The following is a 25277-nucleotide window of genomic DNA, read 5'->3' on the forward strand; positions in this document are numbered from 1 at the left end:
ATATGTGAATGTTTTTGTCTGTCCTGTATTGTAGAGCACAGAATCGTGTGCTGTCGGTATGACCTGAGTTGGTCAGTTTTCTTTCTTTGTTTTTTTGGGTTTTTTTTTTTTTTGAGTGCGTGATTTCTCCAAAGGTGGTGGAAAAGATGGAAAAATCACTTGCAGAGAAATGCAATTACTTTGCCAAAACTAGTTTTTCCAGAGTTTAAACACTGCAGTGAGACAATAATGACATTCAAGATGATAACTGAGCAAAAAGGAGCCTGGAAGAGAGGTTTTAATTTTCCCCCCGAACTGCTCCCTCTTTGACCATCTGTCACAGAGGTATTTTGTTTTTGTTTTATTCCCCATACTGTACTGACTGAGTCGCTCATTCTCAAACCTTTCCAAAAATTACATCTGATTAGTGAAAGTTAAACACAGGAGCTGTTCAAAATGCATTGTTTCTTATTACAGCTGACTATGGATTTCGTGCCCTTCTTTCCAATGCCTTTCCAATGCCTTCCTGTGTCATTAGTAACATTTTGCAGATCCTCGAACTAAGCACTTTATTTCACACTAAGCAGACGAGCAACACCCCCAAAAATACACACATGTGTAAAACTGTATGAAATGATCAGGAGTTAACCATAATGTCTGCATGCTGAGCAACAGAGAAACAAGAGGGCAATATTATTATTTCAAACTAAAATGTATCTGCCACCATGAATATAAATTCATATTCTGTATATTTTCTGTATATTTGGTCCTGTTCTTGATGTCGATTTTTTGATGTTTTGATTGACATTCCAATTCTTTATCATTTTAATTCATTTTTTTCTCTTACGTCTTGTTATAAGACTGTGGATTGTCAGATAAATGCATCTAGACATTAAAGAAAAACACAATTAGAAACAGCAGACCACAACAAAATGAAGTTTCTTATGCACAAGGAAGAAAAGCAAATGTGGCAGAAAACGTCCACCATGCTTTTCAAAGGATCTGCTTCTCCCATGCACCTTATTAAGAATTCAAGTGGGAGGTTACAATTTCCAGACAAAGAGAAAAGTTCATTAGGGGGTGTTGTATAATGAACTATTTGGGTGGATTCTCAGTTCAAACAGTATTCAGCAAATACCGTACTATACAGCTATAAGGACAGTGTGTCGTAAAACCTCCTCATCCTAGCTGGGATGAGAAACAGATGAACACAGAACTGTTTTCTAAAAAGGTAAAAAGGTCAATCTGAGTTAACATTTAAACATACATTTAAACAAATGCATTTAACCAATGATAAGAAAAATAATTCCTTCACAGGCATTTCATTTTTTGGGAAAAGAATTTAAAAATAAAGAAGAAGTAAATTGGGTTTTGTAATCAGAAAAAAAATGTAATCTCTCTCTTTGCTCTTTCATTTCTGGATAGTATAGCATACACAAAAATGCCATACTCGTATCCCAAACCTCACTCTCCAGTAAAACCTCAAAGGTTTTAGGTACTATTGCGTTTTTTCTTTTATGTTTTGATTCTGTCAGGCACTGTTGGTGTTTTTTGCCACCTCGGGGTTTGTAATCGGTCTATTCAAGAATTTCTAACAACATCTTGACGCAGGACACGGAATTTAAGATGATTTCTCTAAGCACAAGTGGTTTCTCAGAACTAGGTTGGTCCTGTCAAAATGCTTGCTCTCTGCACCACAGAGAACAAAAAAAAAAAAATCAGAAGGTTAAAAAGCCTGGAAAAGTCGACAGGCCAGAGAGCAGATACCTTGATTTGACTGTACTCAAAAAGAGAAAAAAGCACAAAAAAGTGAGACTTAAGGCCCGTACACACCGGGACGAATATTCGCCAGGCGTTATTCGCCAGCGTTTTTCGCCACGTTTTTTGTGTTCACACCCAGGCGATTTTCGCTGACGGTGAGCCGAGCGAACATGCAATTTCATTCCCTGACATTAGATGGCGCTTAATGTAAACAGAAATACTCCTGTACACAAGGTGGCGCTGCGCAACTTTACGCTTCTTAAAGTCGCTTTTCACTCAGAAGAAGAGAGAAGGTATTTACGTGCTTGTCAGAATAATAAAAAGAAAACATGAATATTTCAAGCATCAGTAGCTCCAACTGGTACTTGGTAAGGGGATATTTTAGAATGTCCGTCATTATTTCTTTGCGGCAGTGTAGACGCTACTTGGCGTCTATCTTCTTCGCTGGTACGTGTGCTCAGCAAGGTAGTTTTGTGTTTGAGCGCCCCTAAGTTGTGTTTTACTGTAACTTCAGAAGCTCCAGACACGTGTTCAAAAGCGCCATTCTCATTGGTCGAATAGATTTCGACGCGACGCGTCGGAAAAAAAAAAACGAACCCGAGCCGTTTTTTTTTTTTGACGCTTTGGCGCGTGGCGTTTTTTCGCGTCGGTGTGCACACTCTCATTGGTGCCCTTTGTTTAGTCACGAGGCGTTAAACGTCGGCGAAAATCGCCGGCGAAATTCGTCCCGGTGTGAACAGGCCTTTATACTGAACCAAAGCCTGAACTGACCAGGTCAGTCTCTCCTGCTCACCCAGGGATTTTTGTGTTTAGCTTTTCTCAAACCATAAAAACTCTTAGATCAGTTTAACTATGAATGGATAGACACGTAAACAGATCATGTGGTATGACTCATTAGCTTTGAGCATCTTTCTCATTTAGTTTGTCTCTTCTTTGTCAGATTTGTTATGGTACCTCCAAGAGAATTCCTAGCTTCAAATAGCCTTCCCTTCACAGATCAGATTCCTGTCACCACATTCCTGTTTCCTCTGTTCTCTGTTGAGAAATTTCTTCTCACTTGGAGCATATTGCACCTTTGTTCTGCCCTTCTCTCTATGATTCCTTCCCTTTTAACTGCCTTACTCTCTCCTCTTCTTGTTCTTCATCTTTCTCTGATTCTCTCACCCTTCTTCTCTTCCTCACCTGTTCATGTATTAGTTATGTTACTCCTCAGAATTTCTGTGTGAAGTTTCAAGATCCTCCAACACACTGGCTGATGCACATGAAAGAGCAATGGACATGGGATGCCAACAACATGACACAAACACACACACACATATACACAGACTAACACATGCACATTCCCCAAGGCAGCCCCTGAGGACCTGCTTAAAGAGAAAGGCCAAGTCCACACTGGCTTTTGCACTTCTCATTTCACACTCATGGTTTTATGGACACAAACAGAGCCCGTGATGGAGAGCATTTAACACACTTGAAAAACTTTTCACTCATAGGTGTTGCTTTAAATCCTTGACTTTTGCATGAAATTATTATTTATTTATTTTTTTTACACAAGAAACACTCCTGGGTAGAGCTGTGACGGTGTGAGATTTTTGATCACTGCGGTGATACACCAGCAGGGGGCGCAGTGTCGCAGAGACATTCAAACTCCACACAGAATGGAGAATGACTTGAACCAGGCTTTGAACTATGGCTCTGAGGCAAGAGTGCTAACCACTGCACCGCCATGCAGCCCAGAATTATGTGATTCCATTTAAAATCCTTTACACCATTTAATGATAAAACCTCTTTAGATTGTTAAAGGAAAATCATGCACCCCAAGAGATTTAGACAACAATCGTTATTCAAAGACCCACTTCGATGAATATCGTGTTCTTGGTGTTTTTTTTTAAATGTTCTTGTGGCATAGTTTTGATGATGGAGGACATATATAGGAAGAAAAAATAAATAAATTGCGTTTCTAAGTATAGACAAAAAGAATTTGAAAAATAGTTTGTTTGTGATGCAGAAGGTGGGCGGGGTTACTCCATGCCAACGGTCCCACGAACAAATCAGAGGCTAATTTCAACTGAACAAGTGCCGCTCCCAGAAAATGACATAATTATAATTAAAAGACCACTAAGAACTCTTCGAAAATAGATCGGAGTGGGTCCTTAAGGGGTTTTCCAGGATTACTAAAGTGTTTAAGAAAGAAAAAAAAGAACAATTATTACAATACAAGGCTACAACACAAAATTGCAAAACAGACTTTTTCTGCTTTCCTTTGTGGTTGTATTTTAACACGAGTACAGAGAGGGTCAATATACCCCGTTTCAAAAAGTAGTCGCATGCTAAATGCAATTAATGAAATGAATGACAAAACATGGACAAAAAATCTATTTACCAACGGAACCCACTGAGTTACAGTTTAAACCTTTTGTTCATAGATCAAAAAGTAAACCTTAAATTGACAACCACAATTTGGGAAAAGACATTTGAATTTTAGGAAGAGTGGAAAAAGAATACCTGCCATCAGTGGGCTACAGTGTAAAATGTAAATCTTCATTTCGCAAAAGCATGTGCTAACATTCCAGAGTCATGTTTTAACCTAATTTTCAAGCAGTTTTGACGACTGCCATTGAAAAGCTATGCAACTGTGAACCAACGTTTAAAGGTTGGGCACATTTTTTCAAATATTGCACCAGAAATAACCAACTCATTTTGTGAATTTCAGGGGAAAACCTGTTTGATCTACAGTCCACTGCATTTTATATGTGAACCGATTACCATCAGAGCAGAACTCCTCACTTGGAAGTCAAACGCACTTCTTAAGCAGTTACTTCCTTAAATTGAAGGTTTTGTTGTGCTCACACAAAGTAAAAGTTCACAGTGTCAGTCGGCCTCCAGAAATCTGACACGTACAGCAGAGCTGTCCACTCCGCTATTGATTTCCTTATCAGGCAATAGACACACAGAAAATGCTGGGAATGAGCTTTGGGCCAACAGAAACCTCTGCGGACAGACCTTCACTCACAGGCACAGCCACATTGTGCCAACTCTGATATTTGGGGTGCAATCAGTTTAAAAATGACCCTGGGAGGTTTAGAAAAATGTGGTGTTTTATTGACACACACTCATGGTGTCCAAAGAGCTCTGGCCGACAGTGACTGTCCTTTATTAACCTATGCCCAACCGATTCTTATCTGCAATACACAGGACACGCACACTCACACCCATGTGTCCAAACAAAAATATGTCTGTGCACAACACAAAACATTAACTAGTGATTAAAAAGACGTGCATTTCAGAGCATGCTCATTCTTTAACATGGGCGCACTGTCTTTGTTTGGCATCACTTTCATGATCCACACCTCAGCTTCGTCCTGAAGTCTGAATCACTACAGCAGTCAACCCAATGCTTCCACTCACTTTATTTTAACCCTAAAAGCTTCACCTAATCTGTTCCGCTCTGAAAGATGCTGGACTGCACAAAATATATTTTTTTCCATTAAAATTGTCTGTTTATAATTCATTCCATCTTAAAAATCCTGTTTATCTTTTTTATGCATCTTTTATTGCTTCTTTTTATTAATTTTCCTCAAAGCATGCTACATTTGAGAGTTAATTTTCAAATTTCCTATATTTTTCTGTCTAGGCGGTCCTTATAAAGGCAGTTGCTGTGAATTACAAGCTCAGACACACACGAGCACAGCCGGGGGGGCTGGTTGAAAACTTGTTGCCCTGGGGCTCTGACTGCATCTGTTCTACAAGAGCCATACAAATGAGAAAAGCATCCGAGCAGAGAGAAACATCTGTGCGCACATGTGTGTGTGCCTGCATGCGTGTGCGCCTTTGTGTGTATGCGCCTGTGTGTGTGACAGAGGTGTGTGGATGTGTGTCTGTATAAGTGATCTGTGAGCAGACATTCATCTTCACTGTCAGGCTTTTTTTGCTTGTGTGTGTGTGTGTGTGTGTGTGTGTGTGCGTGCGTGCGTGCGTGCGTACGTGCGTATGATACCATGTTGTTAATGTCAACAGGTCTTATGACTAAAACTTTATCTAAGATTATATCCCATCCAAATCTGGTTCCTTCTTTTTTTTTGTTTCCCTGTCCAGCAGCTAAGCAAGTCAGTAGTTACTTGAAGCCTAAAGCCTTTTATCCGTTTATGTCTAAGGAGGGAGAGGAAGGGATTCATGGGGAGGGGATAGAAGTGCCCCTAAAGACTGTCCAAAGTTATGAGATGGGGACACCTCAACCTACTTGTGTGTGTTGCTGTGTGTGCGGGAGGGAGGCAGGGAGGGAGGGGGGTTGCAGAGTCAAATTCAGCCCCACCATCTAGGGGTGGCATCAGAAAAAGGCTAGGGGCCACTAAGAGCGGCAGACCAGTCAGGCGCACACACAAAAGCCAATAATGGATCATTCTGAGAATCTCAGCACTGCAAGGCTCCTATTCCAACTTGGGATGGTGAGGTCCACCACCATTTCTGCCCCTAGCTTTGCACTTAAGAAAAATGGCATCAAACTGACCTATTCTATCCAAAATTGGGTAGGGGACAGGATCAATCTGTTGTTATTTATTAATCTTTAATTGTCTTTTACAAATAAAATAAATAACTAAATACGGTAGCCAAAAAAATAAATGCAGTCTTCTATAAAATGAGATCAGCTAAACATAAAATAATTGAGCAGAGACTTCAGGCACCGTTGAGCTAATATGCAACAAAGGAATTGTGATGCGAATCTTTAAACTGCAAATGCGCCAACCTCTTTGGGGTTTTTAAAAAAGGCTGATGGGCAAATTAACAGCTGCAGCCATAAATGCAGCTCTTTAGACTTCTTGTTGTTCTCGCCACGTGATAGATGGCTGATTTCACAGATGAATTAACATATTATCAAGACACAAAAACATCTTTTCTACCCCTGATAACTTTCTATATTTGTATGTAATGACGGGAGAGGGAAAAAAAACACACAAAAAATAAATAAATACCTAGAAGCAAATGTAAAATTTTCTTCGAGGATGAATGTGATCTGCAGTCTAAAAAACAATTCAAAGTACCTTTATAAAAACACTTAATTCCTATTTATCCGTTGTTTCTGCCGACAGAATCATGTCAGAATATAACTTTGCATGAATGAACACGTATGGGACACAGTCATGCAGAGTGCACGTGCAGACCTCCGTAACATGAGAAGCAGCTCTCTGTGTGCTCCCCTGCTCACACCTGGCTGAACAACCCAGTAATTAACCCTGATTTCACTTACTGAGCATGGGGAATACACACACACACCCACGCATGGAACACACACGCATACACACATTCATCATGTCACCATACACGCTGAAACACAAACCGAGAAGCACTGAGGTGCACAAATCCAGAGACAAGCGAGCTCCACAAAGGCGACACCTCAGCATCTTAAGTGACTCATAAACACATCAGTGTGTAAATCAAGGACAGTGATGCACAAATGCAGCTACACACACACTCTGCATACAGGGCGTCAAGAAGGTGTGCCCATGCATGTGTGCCTGATTTTTACCTTTTGTTCACCACATTGGCAAAAGGTTATTCTCCTGGCATGAGGCAAAGCTGACTGCACCTGAGCTCCATGCACACACACTTGCACACAAACACGCGGCATTCACTTTTACTGGAATGTTTAGTGGGGTTAGGAGAACACGCATTTAGGAGCTCCCGGGAGTTTCATCTGCGCTCCGCTAACAGATGGTAATGACATTTTCTTTCCCCTGGACGATCATCTAATCAAAACAGCAACGCATGCACACACTCCAGCCTCCCTTCAGATTAAAACACCCTTGAAACACCAATTGAGGTTAACCGTGCAATTCAAACCTTAGCTACAAGAGAACATCACTCAGGTCAGCACAGCTCAGCTCAAATTTTTGTTTGGAGTTTGTGGCATAAAAGCATCAATACCATAATGCAGTAGGAGATACTGACGATGCAAAATAAAATGTCAGGAAGAAACATTGTGGACTAAAACTCAGTTTATAACTTTATAGCATAATCTTATTTGGATTGGTGTCTGCTTTCAGTCATCATCTCACTACGTTTATGTCAAATTTTCTTATAAAGTTTAGCAGGAAAAAAAATTAAAAATGAAATAAATCAAGAACAATATGTTGCTTAAAATATACAAGTTTAGTTGGAGTTTCTTGAGTGCATTCTGTGAAAAAGTGAAATGTAGTGTTAATGTTTTTACAACCCTGTTTCTGAGTGACTGAATGACTTGGCTGTTGTGTTTTGATTAAGGTGCTCGTTTCCTTCCCCCACTGGGAAAATGATCTGAAAATGCTCGTTCATCAGCTTAAGCTGTGGGTTATTATGTAAAAATTTTAAAATCAAGAATTCATAAGTGCCAATTAGACTTTAGATCATTATTGCGAAATTAAGCACAGTCTGGGGTGATATGCTATAAAAAATACTTTGAGGGTTAAAACACTGTTTGGGGCATCTTGGCACCTTTTTTATAGTAAATGGCAATTTCATCATTGTTATGTCATCTTAAACTATAGACGCATGATATGTCCAATGTTGTCATTAACTATAACCTCAGCAATTGTAAAGTTAACATAAATAAAAGGGAATACTGTGTTATAACGGATACAGAGATCACCAGAAATCTTAGTTTATTTTTCCAGGTAAATTTAAGCTAAGGATGTGTTTCAAGCTCCAACCTGCACAGCTATTATCCTCCCGTCCAAGTTCTTTCGATTTTTTTATCCAACAGGATGCTCTTAAAAGAGAAATTTAAACTCTTATTTTTTCATGTTTTTAAAAATTGACCTATAGTCTCCAAGTTTCAGGATGGACAGTCTACCACAAGGCCACTTACCTTGTGTACATTTGAGCACACTCCAGCAGAAACCATCTATGTGTAACATCAATGATGATGCAAGGACAAATATGTGTTGCCTTTTATTTTTGCCTTTATTTCCTCTATTTTGCTTTCACTCCTTACTCCTACTGAATATTATGTCTTCTTTGGACACTAGCCAGGGCGGCTTGGTGGTGTAGTGGTTAGCCCGCTCACCAGCTTCCTCCCACAGTCAGAAAACATGCATTGTAACCTAGTTGGTTACTTTAAATTAATCTTTTTGTGTAAATGTGAGTGTGTGTTGTTATGTGGTCCTGTACTAGACAGGTGACCCAATCCAGGGCGCACCCCGCTCACGCCTAACAATAGTCCGGATAGGCTCCAGCAACCTTGTGACCCCGAAAAGTCACGCGTCATCTCTGTTTTCCACCGTTCCTTTTTATGAATTAAAATTGTTTGTTCATTTACTTGATGTCTGGTTACACCTGTGTTGCTCTGGTGTTGGCATTTAACTGCAGTAGCAATCAAACTGCCTTCCAGGCGTTACATTAAACAAAATTGTGACCTGATATCTGTCTCCTTCGGCTTTTCCCATCAGGGGTCGCCACAGCGAAACAACCACTCTTTCGAGGATGAGTCGCATGGTTAACTTGGCAATGTTTTTACGCCGGATGCCCTTCCTGACGCAACCCTCTTAATCTATCCGGGCTTGGAACCGGCACAGAAGCAGAGAAGGGATTAGGGAGCAGCCCGGATTCGAACCCTGGTTCGACAGCCGGAAGGCGCCGCAAACCAGTACGAGCTAAACTGGCTCAAAACTGTGACCTTTTATAAAACATCCAAATCTCGACTGTTAATAAACTCACACAGCACTTTGAATCCATTAACGTGCAGTGGAAAGGGATCTTGACGGAAGAAATGCAACAAGTCGAAAGAAATTAGTCATAATTTTCTTTTCACTCGGATGCCTTTTAAGTCTGTAGTTTGAAACCGAGAACAAAGATAGTTATGACAAGATTGTGAACATATGGTGCAACGGAGCGAGACAAGAGGCAACAGAATGTAATCATGTCTGACAACAGCAGAATGCTGTGATGTTGTAATTCTATCAAAGCCTTTATAATAAAATTAGCCAACCTCCTCTCTACTCTACTTCAATATCTTTCTCAGCAGGACAGAACAGTACATCTTATTGTGCGTGGAACTATGAGGTGGAGAGTAGGTGAATGAATCATTACTTCATATTTCTTCTCTGTGTTAGTGCAAATGTTCACATATAATATTAGAGAATTAAAATGACATTAAAAGTAGAATGCAACGACGCATTTGGGCAACACACAAATTGATACAACTATTGGAATGCTGTGAAAATTTACAAATTTATTTAAAATGATAAACTGTAAATTGTTTTCTGTGTGTGTAGTTCCTTTGTTCCCCTGCCAAGTGATAAAAGCATGAAAATAAGCTTAAATGTGCAACTTTTTTGTATGCAAGTGTAAAAATTGACCTGAAAAAGAAACTTTAAACCCACTGTGATACAACCATCTGTGTTTGTCAAACCTTTTTCACAGTGCAACTATGAAAACTTCTGATATTACAAAGTGTTTTTCTTTGGCTACTTGGCTTAAAAAACTGCATCACTCACAGGTTTAACTCATAAAATCTATTGAAATTTTCATTTTAAGGCTGCTGGAGCCTTTAGAAAGTGATTTTTGGTTTCAAAGTTGAAAGAACTAAGCATTTCAAATGTTTGGATCCATTTCACAGCTTGAAAGAATGAGAGAGAAAATGAACCAAAACCAATGGGAGGAGCATCAACTGAAAGAGCAGAGGCTCAGAGGGCTCATTGTGGGATCTGGTCACTTCTCTGAGGCTTACTCAGTATTCCCTCCATGCTGTTACCACACCACAAATAAGCAGAAGCAACAAACAGATTCACATGAACACAGAAGCCAGCCGTTTTGCGCACATTCTAATGAACTGTCCAACTTTAGGGCATCTGCTGTTTACAAATAGGATATATATTCTAGCTGCAGTTTATGTGAAGACATGATCAGCAAACATTACCTTTAACAATGAGGTCAGCATAGTTGGATACCCCAGAACCTCCATCTGAGCGGATGACGCAGCGGTAGCGGCTGGTGCTGCGCTGAGATGTGTCACCAACGCTGACAGTTGCTGAAAAACGGCGGTGGTTCACCACTCTGGTCACCATCAGCGCCGTGTCTTTGCCGTTCCACTGCTGCAAGGTGGGAAGGCAAGAACAGTTTGTTAAAGCTTGCAGTAAATAGTCATAATTAAATGATTGATAGCTGATGACTGACAATGCCATAGACAAAGCTCATATGTAGATGTCTGTAAGCCTGGTCTACACAATTCACACTGAATAGGTGGCATACCAGTATTCAAATTATCTAATAAAGATGGATTAATGGAGTTGAAACTATCTTAACAATTTTAGTAAATGCCGTATACTTTTATAGCGCTTTTCTACCTTCTGAAAAGGTCCAAAGTGCTTTGCAGTCGCAGTCCCATTCACCCAGGCACACACACACACACACACACACACTTCTCCTGAACATTGACCTACCACAACTTATAAACACCAGGAACAATGTGGGGTTCAGTGTATTGCCCAAAGACACTTCAACACATGGGCGTGCAAGGCGGTTACCTACAGAGGTCAACCGCCCCCTCTCTGCAACATGGCCAAAGGTTTTTACTTTCAAAGGGTTTTTCAGTCTTACTCTTAATAGAGGGATTTATTCTAAAAAAAAAAACAATACTGAAATGTAAGAACATTTATTAAAGTACATCAAGAGTCTTTAAAGACTTTGTTTAATAAGTCTTGTGGCTGGATAAGAGGCGATGTTTGTTTGTTTTTTGTAGTTTGAGACATTGGACTGAGGGCTTTACTTAGGTTTCTCCTATTAAAACATGTACACTGACACTGTTTTGAAAAAACAAAAGGTGATTTCACTCTGGATTGATTGGTAAAGTATCTTTCCCCAGATAGTCTGCTTCATTTAGCAGGTGTGAAAGGTTACTTTAACCTTGGTGTCAACCGAACACGCAAACCCCAGTCTGCCTGAAAAAAAAAGGTCTTGGCCCCCTACTATATCAAGGATTAATGTGGTTCATCAACATGTGGTCAGTCGGAGAACTAGCAAGGTTAATGATAAGGTTTTGGTTTTTATTCCAGGTCAGTGTTCCCAAAAACACTCCCTGTACAAATGTGCAAAAACTGTTACTGAAAGATACACTAACTTCCCTGAACAAAACAGAATCTAAAAACTGTACCCGTGCTATTATCTGCCTTTCCTACCTATAATTTATCTTATATATTTTTCCTACCCTAATTTATGTAGCACTTACTATCTTACAAGCCAATTCAAAGAAAAAAAAACATTTTCCCTAAATGACGCAATAAAAGGGTCAATGCTCTCCATTGCAAATAACATTACTATGCGGTACAGAGCTCTCAGGGTACATACCTACGTGCTGTGAAAACGTGAATGCAAGCCAAAGCACAAGGCTGTAAAGTGGAATGAATGCAGTTGCATGGTTGCGCATAACACACACGCATAGACATATGACATTTGCAGAAATGGAATCACTGGTGCAAAGAAGACCAAGGAGTTTTAATCTTTCCTGAAATAGAGCCAGCACTGCTGTGAATGTTCAAGAACGTAAATTACAGAATGAAGTGGACAAAGATTTCATGACACTTTGTGACCACCATAGATTTTTGTAGTGTCCTGCCCATCTCATCACATCAATGTACACATTTCCTGCTGCTGCCATTCATGCACAGCTGGACTGATTTGTTGTTGCTGACCTGCAGCCAGAGTTTATCCTGCTGAGACCACTTCCCTCCAGCTGTGCACTGAAATGTAGCATTCTGACCCACGTTGACCTCCACGTTCTGCAGGCGCAAGAAGTGTGGAGCTTTACCTGCAAGATGAACAATAATGTTTAAGATGTGGAGTGTACAAAACTGAACAAAATCCACATTTAATGCATTGCAAAAGTTACATTTTAAAGGGAAATCTAAGAAAATTGGGGTATTTCAGGCCTCTCAGAAATACCTATTTAAATAGGTTCCGCTTGAGTTTGTCCAGTGGTTGTCAGAATCAGTCAGTTAAATAAACATGCATTGAAAAACATGGCAGACTGTCAGAAACAGCATGCTTCTGACAGCATGCCAATGACCCACAAGACCAATCAGTCAATCAAACAGAAGCAGTTCGGTTCATTTAGGCATGAAGATATGTTCAGCATATCTGTGGAGGTTAAACCTGGCATCAGACTGAGTAAAAAAATGAGGGATTTAAGACACGTTTCATGTAGCTTGATAAAATTTTGACTAACATCTTATGAGAGAATTTCTCCAACAAAACTGCATTTCTGCTGCTGTCACAGAATGGGCAGACAGCTGGTTCCAATTGCAGCAAGTTTTTTTAGTCCACAAAGCTAAATCAGGATTAGGCAGCCAGGGACCAATAACGAGCATGGGAGCATCAGAGAAGAAACAGGAATAGTCAAGATCCAGCTGAGATTTGGGGCAGGCATACTGAGTGCGAGATGAAACAGGGTCAGAAAGATCAGATTCAGATAAAACGCTCAGTAATGCAGACAGAGTGGTACAAACAATACTTTGCACTGAGTGAGGCTCAGTACAGTGCTTATATACCGTGAGTGGTTGCACATAAGAGTCAAGTGTATGGCATCCAGAAACTGTGTGCTGGGGTTACTGGGAAATGTGGTTTGTTTAGAACTCTGGTTCCATGACCAGAGGAGGAAACAGAACTCTGACTTCTGACAGCTGCACTGCTGTAGTGCTGATTTGTTGGGACAGTATGAAATACAGAATCTGTTTCATGTTTTAGTCATGATAGGTGACACCTGTCTATATGTAATCCCTGAAGTTTGATGAATTTTTTTAGTTTTAATGGCTGTTATGGATTTTGAAGACATGCAGGTCATAGTAATCCAAAGAGTCTGAATGAAACTAAACTTGACGTAACCTTGGAACCCTTTAAATGTTGAACTTTTAATCCAAAATGTTTCTATGACTCAGACTTTGAATAATTAAGCATTTTGTCTGAATTCCTCAGATGTATTGTGGTGGAAAAAGATGAATCCAAAGGCAAAGCTCTCAGTTTACTATTAAACATTCCTACCCTCAATTGTTGCCATGAGCTATCAATTTTAAACAAAAGATGGTGGCCACAGCTGGTGAAAAATGACTGCATTGTCCATTGAAGTTTGGGCTTAAGCTCATGTACTTTAGGAGGAGCAAGATATCCCTCCACAGAGAGAAGCTAAATAAGATGCTTGGATGTCTGTCAAGAATGCTGCCTTTTTAGTGAGAAGATAGGCCAATAATGAATTCAAAGGAAGCCCGATGATAGACCCTAGTCTGACTACTTTTAGATACATACCTGTCTGACACCAACAAGCATGATGCTTAATTAAATACTTTGACAGCTGGATCTAATAAAGGCTTCAGTGAACTCATACTGGTTTGATCCTATGCCACTTTATGGAAGTGTTGTTTGTAGAGAAGCAGAGAGAGTCATGGCAACGAGACAGACGAACAGTCTTTCAGTTGATCAGGCAGCCAGACGATGGGTGACTTTGGTCTGGCATTGAGACCATTCTGCGACTGGTTGATTTCATTTGACTGTCTGCAGACTCAGATAAGCCCAACGGAGTGTGCGCCGCTCATTTAGCAATGATAATTTGCCTTGACAGTAATGTTCTGACTGCTGCAAATGATGAAGACTTGCACAACAAGAGAAGGTTGTGCCTTCAAAACCTGTTAAAACCCCTCATTTCCTTCTTAATGCCATCACCTTTAGCTTATTTTATTGTGTTTTCTTTTTATTTTATCTGTGTTCACAATTGCTCATATTTGCGTCATATTTTGCTTTTAAATTTAATCTATGGCATGTATATACTGAAGCAGTAGATATGATTGAATTCCACTTAACTTAAAGTCCTCCTCTAAACATTTTTTGATCTGTAGTAAAAAGCATCCCAGTGGTCTTTTAATTATGATTATGCTGTTTTTAGCCAAAATAAAAGAAATTGTGTCATTTTCTAGTACATAGTTTCTGCAGAGCAGCAGAAGTCCTGGTTGAGACTGTTGGCGTGGACACCAAAAATACAATTTTCTATCGAGTAAATCTTTAACCATTTCCTACTTGGTTGGGGAAGTCGTGGTATATTTTTAAACCGAATAAACTGCATTTAAATATTTAGCAAACACGAATAACAAAAATGCCATGAGTGGGTCGTAGAGCGATTTTTGGTAAACTTCTGTCAGATTTGAGTGATGGAGACCCTGAGTTTTAAAATTATTCCTTTCACCTTGTAATCCGTCAACAAATCTCACAATCTGTCCTTCAAACTGCCTCTGTGTGCATAACAGCCATAAAACAGCCGACACTCAGTAGGGCTGCCAATGTGCAGGGTCACATGTACAAAAGCATGCAGTCTGTCTCACTCACGGCAGGGGTGAGCCAGGACTCGTATGTCGTCGACGGCGATGTACCCCGGATGGCCTTGGACTGAAACCGCTTCAAATATTACCTGAGAGCAGAGGAAGACGGGGAGAAACAAAGTAAGAAGATGACATGAAAAGGAGTCAGAAATAAAACTTTTTCTTCAGCTGTCTGCAGCATCTTGATGTCCCTGTGAAGCTCAGATGGGAAGCCTAGGGGAATTTTCCACTAAAAGTCAGCCACTATTTCTCTTTTCACTTCACCACTTCTGTTTTCATCGTTATGCCAACCACATATGTTGTCAGTTTTCTCCTCTTTTTTTGTACTTCTGCTCCTTGTTCCATGCATTTCTGCACATTTTCTTCTGTCCATCTCTTCCCTTGACCTTTTCTGATTCCCATGTTTTTAAACATACTGCATAAGCAGCCATTATTTCATTTTTTGACCACTCCTTTGTGTCATTTCTGAATTCTCTCCTTCAGAGCAGTGTCTTTTTCTTTGCACAGCCTTTAACACACTGTGAGGGTGACAGGCAGTGAGCAGGGCTGCCACGGGGCCGTGCACTCCTGGCTCACATACACACACACACACACACACCCACACACACACACACACACACAAACATGGACGTACCTCTGTAGTGTGCTTGTCAGGCTCCTCTACTCAGTCTGAATACTAAAGACCTCTGGTAGTTCAGACATAAATTCCACTCTCCCTAGCAGAAATGTCACTCGTCAGAGGCAGATATTGATTTTATTTTATGTTTTTCTTTAGTCAGAACCAAATTTCGCAGCTTTTTGTTGGCTTCTGACTATCTGACCAGATATTGGCTTACTTGAGAAAAGAAAGGAACTCAAACTTAAGGCAGAAATTTGTGTTGATTTGAACCAGATTCAATGGAGTTTCTGTATTAGTTTATTTAATATGTTCTATGTGTTGATGTTGCTTTTGTGTTTCTTTTTTAGTTCTTAACAAATACTTTTTTTTGTTGCTGGACATAAAAATGTATTTTTAGAAATTCGGTGATTTTTCCACTAAATCCCCACATTAAGCAACTTAATACATGTGAGACAAATTCTCGTTATGACAAAGTGACACATTGTTCTGTTAAACCACCCTCTTATAATTATTGTAACTTTAAAATAGATAGAAAAAATGCTAAAGTAATGGTAATTTTTAATGATTTGAGGTGTCTATGTTAAAACTGATTGGGTTTACATATGTTGTGAGGTGATAGAACTTCTGTGTGTTTTTAAGACCACAGATCAGAGCTGCATGAAGAAAAAAAAGAAGAAGAATATTGTTTTATCGTCTACCTCTGAACCAGCTCTGAAGCAATTCAAAGCAAAGTTTAAAGACAGTGCTACAAGTTTGTTGTTGCCCTTGGTGCCCAGCGGTAGTCTCTTCTTCAAAATGGCAATATTTTTGTCTTTGGAGAAAAGGAAAATGTCATCTCTCTGCAGGAGGTTTTGTGTAATTAGGGATGGAAGCCCACAGAGAGACACAAAAGCATTTAATTCACTTTGGTTACTATTGTCCGTGATATGTGTGTGTGGAGTGGAGGGGTGCATTCACCGAGCACAGCTCAGTCATTAGGTGGAACACAGTCACTGCAGAGCTGCTACCTCACTAAAACAACCCAGCGGGAGGGAGGGGGTACCTCCACACCTTCAACAGGCCACCGCACAAATGAACAGACAAGTTGTTAGCAATTTAAGAAACTGTTTCTGTTACAGTAAGAGCATTTAAAGTAATGAAAAGGGAAGTGTTTGCATGTGAACATCATACAATACATGTGTTATCCGTTGAAAAAGCCAATGCACTTTTAGATACAGGCTAACTTCATTCTGATTAAAAAAGAACCTAATGCAAAATAAAAATATTTAGCTTAGTGCATACAAATTTGAAAAAAAAAAAAATTTACTCACTTCACATAACTAAAACCAATCTTAATAGTACCTTACACATATTTTGGCTGTTGCAGTTTTTTCCCTATGAAAGTCAGCAGCATAATTACATTTAGGTCAAATAAAAGGGCTTTAAAATGTAGAACAAACACAAAATATTATTTGAAAACATCAGTGAAAGGAAAACTCAATGTTCTTATAAGTTAAAGGCAAAAAACTATTTTAAAGTTTGATACCTGGTAGGAATTGGGCCAGAAGGTAGAAATAGCCAGCTCCGCTTTCACCCAGCCCTCAGTGACGGTGTCAGACGCGTTCCAAACGGGGTTGCCCTGGGGCCCGCCGTTTACCTGCACAAAGTATCATCAAAACAGATTTACATAATCTTAACATTTTGAGAAAACTCATGATGCAATTCATCCTTACATCTAGACCAGAAGAGACCATCCTGAGCCCTTACTCCTTACCTTTCTCTTTTGTTTTGGTTTATTCATCAATTTTTTTAGTTTTCAGTTTTCATTTCGGTCATTTACATTTGGGTGCTCCACTGCACCATTTTAAGACTGGCATGTCTTATGCTAATGTTAAATTTGTAAAAGTTTTCCTTTAAATGGTTCAGGAGATTAATGGAACATTCTCATTCATCAATATAGGAACACATGCTGAAGTAAAACAAATAAGCTAGGTCCCAAAGCACTTCGAATAGCCTATCTTTTGCATATTTGTGAGTTAAAAAAGATTTTTAAATTTTTTTTAACATTTATGACCATGTCAATCTGGTTTGGCTCAACACAAGTAACAGAGTGACCCCAAAATCTGCACAATTGATTGATTGTATTCAACGCTGTTTGGTAACTAGACAAAAGCATAGAAAAACAGCAGACAAATGGTCTGCTTTGGCTACTGATTATTTGTAAAAAGTGTCTACAAAAGGCTTTTATTTTATACTTACCTAGGAAATATACAAACACTACTATAAAAAAACAAAATACTACAGCCAGTTTGCTTTTATACAGACATCAGACATGCAAAGATTTTCTGTTTTTAGCTTTCTTTTAAACAACCAGGCAGAGAAAGCCCCACGGTAAACTTTACAACTCCTCAACTCAGAGTAGATGTCTGTTTATTTGCCCAGTCCATCATTCCACATCATTCACACAAACTCAACCGATGGACCCACACCTTGATGTAAACATTGAGAGTGCCGGGGCTGGCTCCGTCCCTGCTGGATAAAGAGTAAAGGAAGTCGATGCAGTGGGTGTCATTCTCCTTCAGGACCGGCATGTACAGGTGAGCCTTCTGCCAAGAAGCACGTCCTGATGCGTTTACCACCATGTATGAACCTGCAGACACACAAACAGAAAAAACAGAAATGATTTAAAACAATCAGCTGACCTAAAAGCTTCCAGGCGTTTAAAGGCACCGAAAGACAATTTACAAAGGTTATAATGTCCTATTTATACAACAGCAAATAATTATGAATCACATTTTTAAGTGAACCACAGACAAGAATTTCTTGTGAGCTGCATTGACCATATAGTTTAATAGGAGTAGCATAGTAATTTCATAACAGAGGCAAAATTTGCAACCTATCCAGAGTATGCCCCTCCTCTTAATCCATTTGAATAGTCCAGTTCCAAGTGACCCAGATCAAGTTTCTATAGAACCAGGTACCAAAGGCTCCCATCATCAGATAAGTACAGTGCAAATATATGAACAAAAATTCCCACCATAAAAGATGTCTACAATAAAAACGCATTTTATGTAGTATAATAGATTTGATAAGAAGTGCATTACATTTGGTTTAAACACAAAATATCGGCTCTCTGAAAAAGACAAATAAAAAAGGTCAGATGTCAGTTGATAGAAGTTGCTACAATTGTGAGTTTTTAAGTAAATATATGTGTTAAAAAACAGTTGCAATCGTTGTTTTCCGCCTTATTCTTATCAGCTTTTAAGCATTGATGTGTGTGAGATGTTGATCATCTGTCCTAAGAGAATCTTTTCTTCCAGTTTCCCTTTTCTGTACCCAAAAAACTATCCTTATTTCATGTCTCCAGCATCTTCATTTTTTTTTTTTTTCGTTTTACAGTTTCGGTTTTGGGCTTTCTGAAGTTTTCAGCAGTTCTCGATTCATATAAAACTTAGCTTTCCTTTTATCCATCTCCATATGAGTGTTCCAGCAACACAATACTTAAGGCGACGGTTCATCTTTGCTATTGTGAAAGTGACATTGTGCATAAAAAAGAACAAAATTAATTTGTTTATGGATCTACAAGATAAAAAAAATGTTCACTGCTTTTAATTTTGGTAAATGTTTTTTTACACAAATCCATCTTACAATTTTTGGTTATTTTTCAGGGCTTTTAGAAATAAAGGTGAGAGAATTTCTGTTTTCAAACTGTGTTCTTTGCATGCAAAAAAACTCCAATCTTATGATTTTTGTTTGTGAATTGAATAAACTTTTTTCCTCTTTGGAATAAAGCATAAATCTTCTGGAGACATGATATCTGTGACGGTGATTGTATTTGAGCATCAGTGACATCAGTTCTGACTATATACCATCTAGATAACTATTGATTTCTAAGTACTGTGTGATGGAAAGCACCTTGTAAGTTTTGCCAGACCTCTGCCAGATGCTTAATACAACAGGAGAAGTAAAAAAGAACAACTCTTGAAGATCTTCAGGTCACTGGAACTATATATCAGCATCTTAATGTATCCAGACGCACGGAGGGTTCTAAATCAGCACATAAAACACATTTTCTCTGACAGCTTATAGTTTAAGTGTGTTATAGTCAGTGCTTTATGGCACAGGATGGAGTTTTTATGGGTTTGCCAGCTCCATTTGGATAACTGCCATCAGCTGCCCTGAGAGCTTAAAGTAACTGGGAGAGTCTGTAGCGAAAAGTACTGTAAAGAAATACTGAATCAAGCAGGTGTGACTGTGCAATTCTGACGGCAACCGTGAACGCACATGTTTTTTTGTCTTGTCAAAGAGCTGCTTTAAACAGAGCTGCATCATTCCGATACTCAAACAATGGTTGCGAATTGTTACACGTCTTTTACTATGACAAGCAGCTCAGCGGAGAAGCAGGAGGTGCTACGCTGCCTGCATTCACACGAAAATTCACACATATGTTTCTCAGCTATGAGGTCAGAGACGAGAAATCTGTTCAAGTGAGAAAGCTGGAAAATGTGCTTGCCATGTCAAAGAATGCTTCTTTTGAGCATGCACGTACATCAAAATAAGTGGGTCAGCTAGGTAACAACAAACACTGCAGCACGTACTGCCACCAGGGACCCCCTGTTCTCACAAATACTGCACAGTGTCATTTTTTTTTTTTTTTTTTTTTTTTTTTGTCATTGTTTTCTGCAGTTGGCAGGAGCAAAGAGCAGGCAGGATATATATCAAACTATGTCATTCAGTTGCTGTAGTGCCTCTGAGCCAAGCTTTTGACCCCCCCTGCTTTAACGATGGATCTGCAGCCTAATCTAATATTGTTTCAGATTACTTCAAGCGCGTGATTTTGGTTTAAATGCATCCTTTCCAAAACACAAACCAACCAAAAGGCCAACAAGTGTCTATGTGAGGCATCCACCAGTTACGTTCTTGACAAGTGAAGGGCTTCTTTTTTTTTAAACAGGACGTGAATGAAACTGGACATGAATCTAATAACCAACTCTGACAAAAGGTGATCGTAAAAGCTGAACTTGCAACAGAAATCAACCTTTTCCTACACAATAACTCATATTTCTACAACAGTAAATTGGTGCAAAACTTCTACAAATAACATAATTGAAACCACCTCAGTCTGAATTAGAAAGAAAGAAGTATTAGAAACAGAATCTAAAAATTGAACACAAAGTTTCATAGATTGCATTACACAACCTGACCTTGTTAACATTTTTTCAGCTTAAGTTGAATTTATAAAAATCCTCCATTCAGTTTGATTAATCCTGAATTGTTACAGAAATGCACATCAGTAATAAGTAACACAGGATTAAGAGAATTGAGTGGTATCTCTGGGTTTTGAGACAATTTGACAACAGAATTACATCAGCCTGTCTCTGCTGGTCTTATCTATGCAAAGGCAATGCATTAAGGTAATGCTGGTTCCACTTATTATTATTGTATCAGTTTGTATTTTGTTTAGATTTTTTTGTCACACACAGATCTTGTCTTTTTTTTTATAAATGTTTATGTCAATCTTGACATGGATAGTGTAGATGTAGATATAAAAAGCATCTACTTTCAAAACGCGAGCCATCCACACGAGTGGAAACAAACACTCAATAGGACACCATGTTTAATGAACAACAAATGGCAGAAAAATACAGAAAACTTCAGAGATGTGCAAATTTCCTCATCTTTATGCTACCTTTTTGACTATCTAGACATACTGGACTGAAGAGCAGGCAGTGGAAGCTGTGAGGGAACAAAAGAAGAGGAGGGATCAAAGAAAGAACAGAGAAAAACTCATTCTGTGCTGTGTTGTTCTTTTCGCGTATCAGATACACTGTCAATGGTGAAAAAGCATATCATTGCCATTATAAGGTACACAGCGAGTAGAGTTGGCAGAGTCAAATAAAAAAAATGGCGCTACCTCTCGGCCCATTTAGTACATTTAATTCCCCCTGCAGTGCTCACACACACACACACACACACAAAGGCATACCTACATACACAAACACACAGTGTTGGAACCCATATGTTCTGTGTCCTGAATGGGTAATGGCCGTGCAGCATGGCTGTCATCGCACATAGATATCAAGACTTGCAATGGATATCCACAGAAACTGGAAGTGTTTGTGGACTGTATGTAAGGTATTAATCAGTCACCACTTGTTTGAATTTTGTTAAGTAAAGATTAATCTTTATTTTAACTAACTGTTGCAAAATAGAAGCTGAGGCTCCGGTAATCCCACTTGTGTGAAGTTTGAACATTGAAAAACGTCCTTTCTATCTATATATAGTTATTCTATTTATTTTAAATGTATTTCTAGAAAAAATATAATAAAAAAAAAAAAAAAAAGTCCCACTCCCATCACCTTTTGATCTTTTTTTTAAATTCTTCCCACTAGTCTTTAAATTATGATTGTGCCGTTTGTAGGCAAACTCAAAAAACCTGTGCCATTGTCTGGGAAAGAGCTCTGCAGAGCTGTAGTCGTCCATTAGACATTAACCTCTCAGTTGTAGGCAGGACTGTTGGTGCGGAGAAAGCCTGCGCTTATTTCCTATGATCCCTTAGTTTACGCCATTTCCCGCTAGCTCACAGCCATTCACAACCCCAACCTTACATTACTAGTACACAGATCCATTTCTCTCCAAGTGGATGCATCAGAATGGAGCAGATAAGGGAACCTGTGGCCAGCTGATTGCTGTAAGCTACAAGCTTTTCCAACAGCATTTTGTGTCTGATCCTGATTCACAACAATTTGAATATAGAAAAATTCAACACCCAAAACACAATTTTCATTAAATTGGGTCTTTAACATACAGTAAATATTAGATTGCATTTTCATGGATAGTTCACAGTGCTCACTTATATTTTGAAAGTGTATTGGGTATTTTTCCAGTTCATTTATGTGGTTAATTTCCAAAATATCAAATCTCTGATGGCGTTCATGCACTGCCCTGCTCTCCTGTTTCTCTGCACTTTGAAATAATCTGATAACCAGAAAGTCAATAATTGACAAGCCATCGACAGGGTGACAGGCTAAATTGTAACTACAGGGAACTTCTTACTCTCAGGTTCTGTTTATGCCAATTAACCCTGCTACCCTCCGTTTCTCATCTCGTCTTTTTTGCCCCATTTTTCTTTTCTATTCTTATAGGAAATGTCCCAATCCATGCTTCTTTTTCCTCACATTCAACCTCACACCCTTTTTAACCCTCTCTCTTACCTTCTGCAATCTCTCATGCCATCAGCAGCTCTTCAACAAGACACCTCACCATCATGGTGAAATGTGCTTTCATAAGTTCAAAGAAAAAGCTTTTAAAGCATGAAAATCTATTTTTTTTCTTTTTTTTTTACTACTCCTTCAGTAAATGGAGCAGGTGCTGTGTCTGAAAAGGTGTGCATTGGTGGGCTATTTGTGCAAGTCTGGGGAATCTCAGTAAACCTTGTAAATAGCTTCCATAATGCTTTTAGATTGCTGTCGGCTGGCTCTCTTCATTTAACCTAAACACACCAGCTAAATGTTGACACATCACCAATACCTGAGGACAAAGAATGACTTGAGAGACGAGAAAAGATCTACAAAGATGAGGCAATGCAGGCGAATCCGCCCAACAATGAGGAGATGTGCTTAAAAGGTCACAACAGAAGATCGGTGAGCTTTAAATCCCCATATCTTATGGGGTCTCTAAATTAAAACACCACAAACAAGAATATTTACTGAATTTTCTTAGTACTATATATTTATGCCTGTTTCATATCTTCAACATGGAAGCATTAAAAATCCAGAGAAACATCGGAAAAATGAACATTTTATCTGATCCCCGTGACAAATCTTTTGTCTTTTAAATTTAAGACACAAAAGTAAAGAAAAGCAGAGACTAAAACATCCTTTAACAGATCAATTAGATTCCAGATTTTCTATTGAAGCACTTTGTCGATACAAGACATGAACACAATGTGCTGGAATGGTTCCCTGGGGTCTGTGTTCAAAGCATGCTGGGCCTTTTTTCCCCTGTGCTCTTGAGTCTCTCTCATTCTTCTTATCTGCTGTTTATTGTCTGTCGCCTTTTGGATAAAGACATCCTCTGAGCCCCGAGCGAGTGATCTCTATCTTTGCTCACAGCGTCTCAGGGCTCAGCATACATTTTTAATTTTGACTGGGATTTTGCAATCAGCCGTAGAGAAGTGACATGGAGCTGCAGCGAGGTGGATTGCGTCCACACGTGTCCTAAAAATGTCTATCAGGCAGCATCTGTGGCTGCTTTTGTACTGTCAACTTTTTCTCAGCTGAACATATTCCATTGTGTCTACGTCTGTCTTTCATGAGCTTTTTATGTATTCCTTTTGTTACATTGCAAAGACATAGAGCAGTACACAAACATTTTCAAGTGCTGCATTTTCAAGTATTAAGAGGAGCTGGTTATGGATTGAAGGTCTTCTTGCCTTGCAGTCTCGTAAGTACACACAAAAAGTACACAAAAGTCCAGGTTGTGTGCACAAATCGTCTAAAGTACTTAGGGTTTTTTTTTTTTTTTTTTTACTTAATGATGTGGAAAAGAAACAAAAAAAATGAATTTGTTACTAGCATTTGTTTGGCTGTCCAGATCACTGTGATATTTTGCTATCTTAAACTAAAACATTAATGCACCGCTTATGTAAAATAGAGAATGCAGGAAGGTAAATTGTAGTTTTTTTGGAGATATTTACATTTAAGGAGCTGCATCAACTAAGATTTTGATTTGCTTTTTATAGATTTCTCTTAGCTTGCAACAATAAATGTCAAAAAGCCCACATATCAAACTTCATGCTTTTGTTAAAATGAATTTTATCATGCTTAACATATGAAAAATATTCATCACTAAATGGTAGCCTCAAAACAGACAATGGTGGTGTTCAAATGTCTTTACTACTCTTTGTCAGTCTTTCCTGCTGTCCAAATCTACAATTCCAAAATGCAGTGCTCTAAAAAATTCCCACAGGTCTCTGCAAAAAACCAGTGTGCATTGATGCTCACTATATTGGAGAATATAGACCACAATGAGTTTTTACATGAAAAAAATTTATTTACATTTATATTTTACAAACTATCCAAATTTTCATTTTCATAACACAGTTGATTCATAAACAGTCTTTGTAAAATGTGATGTCATGTTTGCTGTTAAAAAATAAAATAAACAAAATTTGTACCCATGGTGTTCAAATTGCTTTTACAATCCAGGGCACTAGAGAGTCCCACGCTATATAGTTTTTTGGTATCAAGGGAGTAGGGAGGGAATGCGGACACAGCCGAATATCTAGCCTTGAAAGCTTTTAACCAGACTGAACAGCCATATTTAGTATTAAGGCAACACTGTGAGAGGACTAAGCATGCCTGTACAGTCACACACAGAAAAATCACAGATGTGGAAATGTGCTTGCTCACACACTTATCTGCATTCAGAGAGGTATAGGGAGATTTTTTGCTGTTTAAGACACCAATGAATTAGATCACATGGACACTTACATGTGCCCAGGCCTAATGAGGAGCTGCTGAAATCCGCATCTAATAAGGTGGTGGAGACAGAGGGGCTGCTGATATCGATCAGCCCTTCAGGGAAAACCTTTATGCGTCTCATAA

General features: G+C 38.9%; 1 protein-coding gene across 8 annotated transcripts in view; it reads right to left on the reverse strand.

Annotated features, from left to right (window-relative positions):
- The window catches only part of LOC101158188 (receptor-type tyrosine-protein phosphatase T), a 313387-nt gene that overhangs the window by 229376 nt on the left and 58734 nt on the right, over window positions 1-25277 (reverse strand). For all 8 annotated transcript variants that reach the window (XM_020703319.2, XM_020703318.2, XM_020703317.2 and 5 more), the window contains exons 3-7: window positions 18159-18319; window positions 17216-17326; window positions 15079-15160; window positions 12402-12517; window positions 10631-10805 (exon numbers count right to left, since the gene is read on the reverse strand). In XM_020703319.2, coding sequence (XP_020558978.1) covers window positions 10631-10805; window positions 12402-12517; window positions 15079-15160; window positions 17216-17326; window positions 18159-18319 — 645 coding nt within the window. The remainder of the gene's footprint in view (window positions 1-10630; window positions 10806-12401; window positions 12518-15078; window positions 15161-17215; window positions 17327-18158; window positions 18320-25277) is intronic.

This window comes from Oryzias latipes, chromosome 5 (genome assembly GCF_002234675.1).
Source record: "Oryzias latipes chromosome 5, ASM223467v1".
NCBI lineage: Eukaryota > Metazoa > Chordata > Actinopteri > Beloniformes > Adrianichthyidae > Oryzias > Oryzias latipes.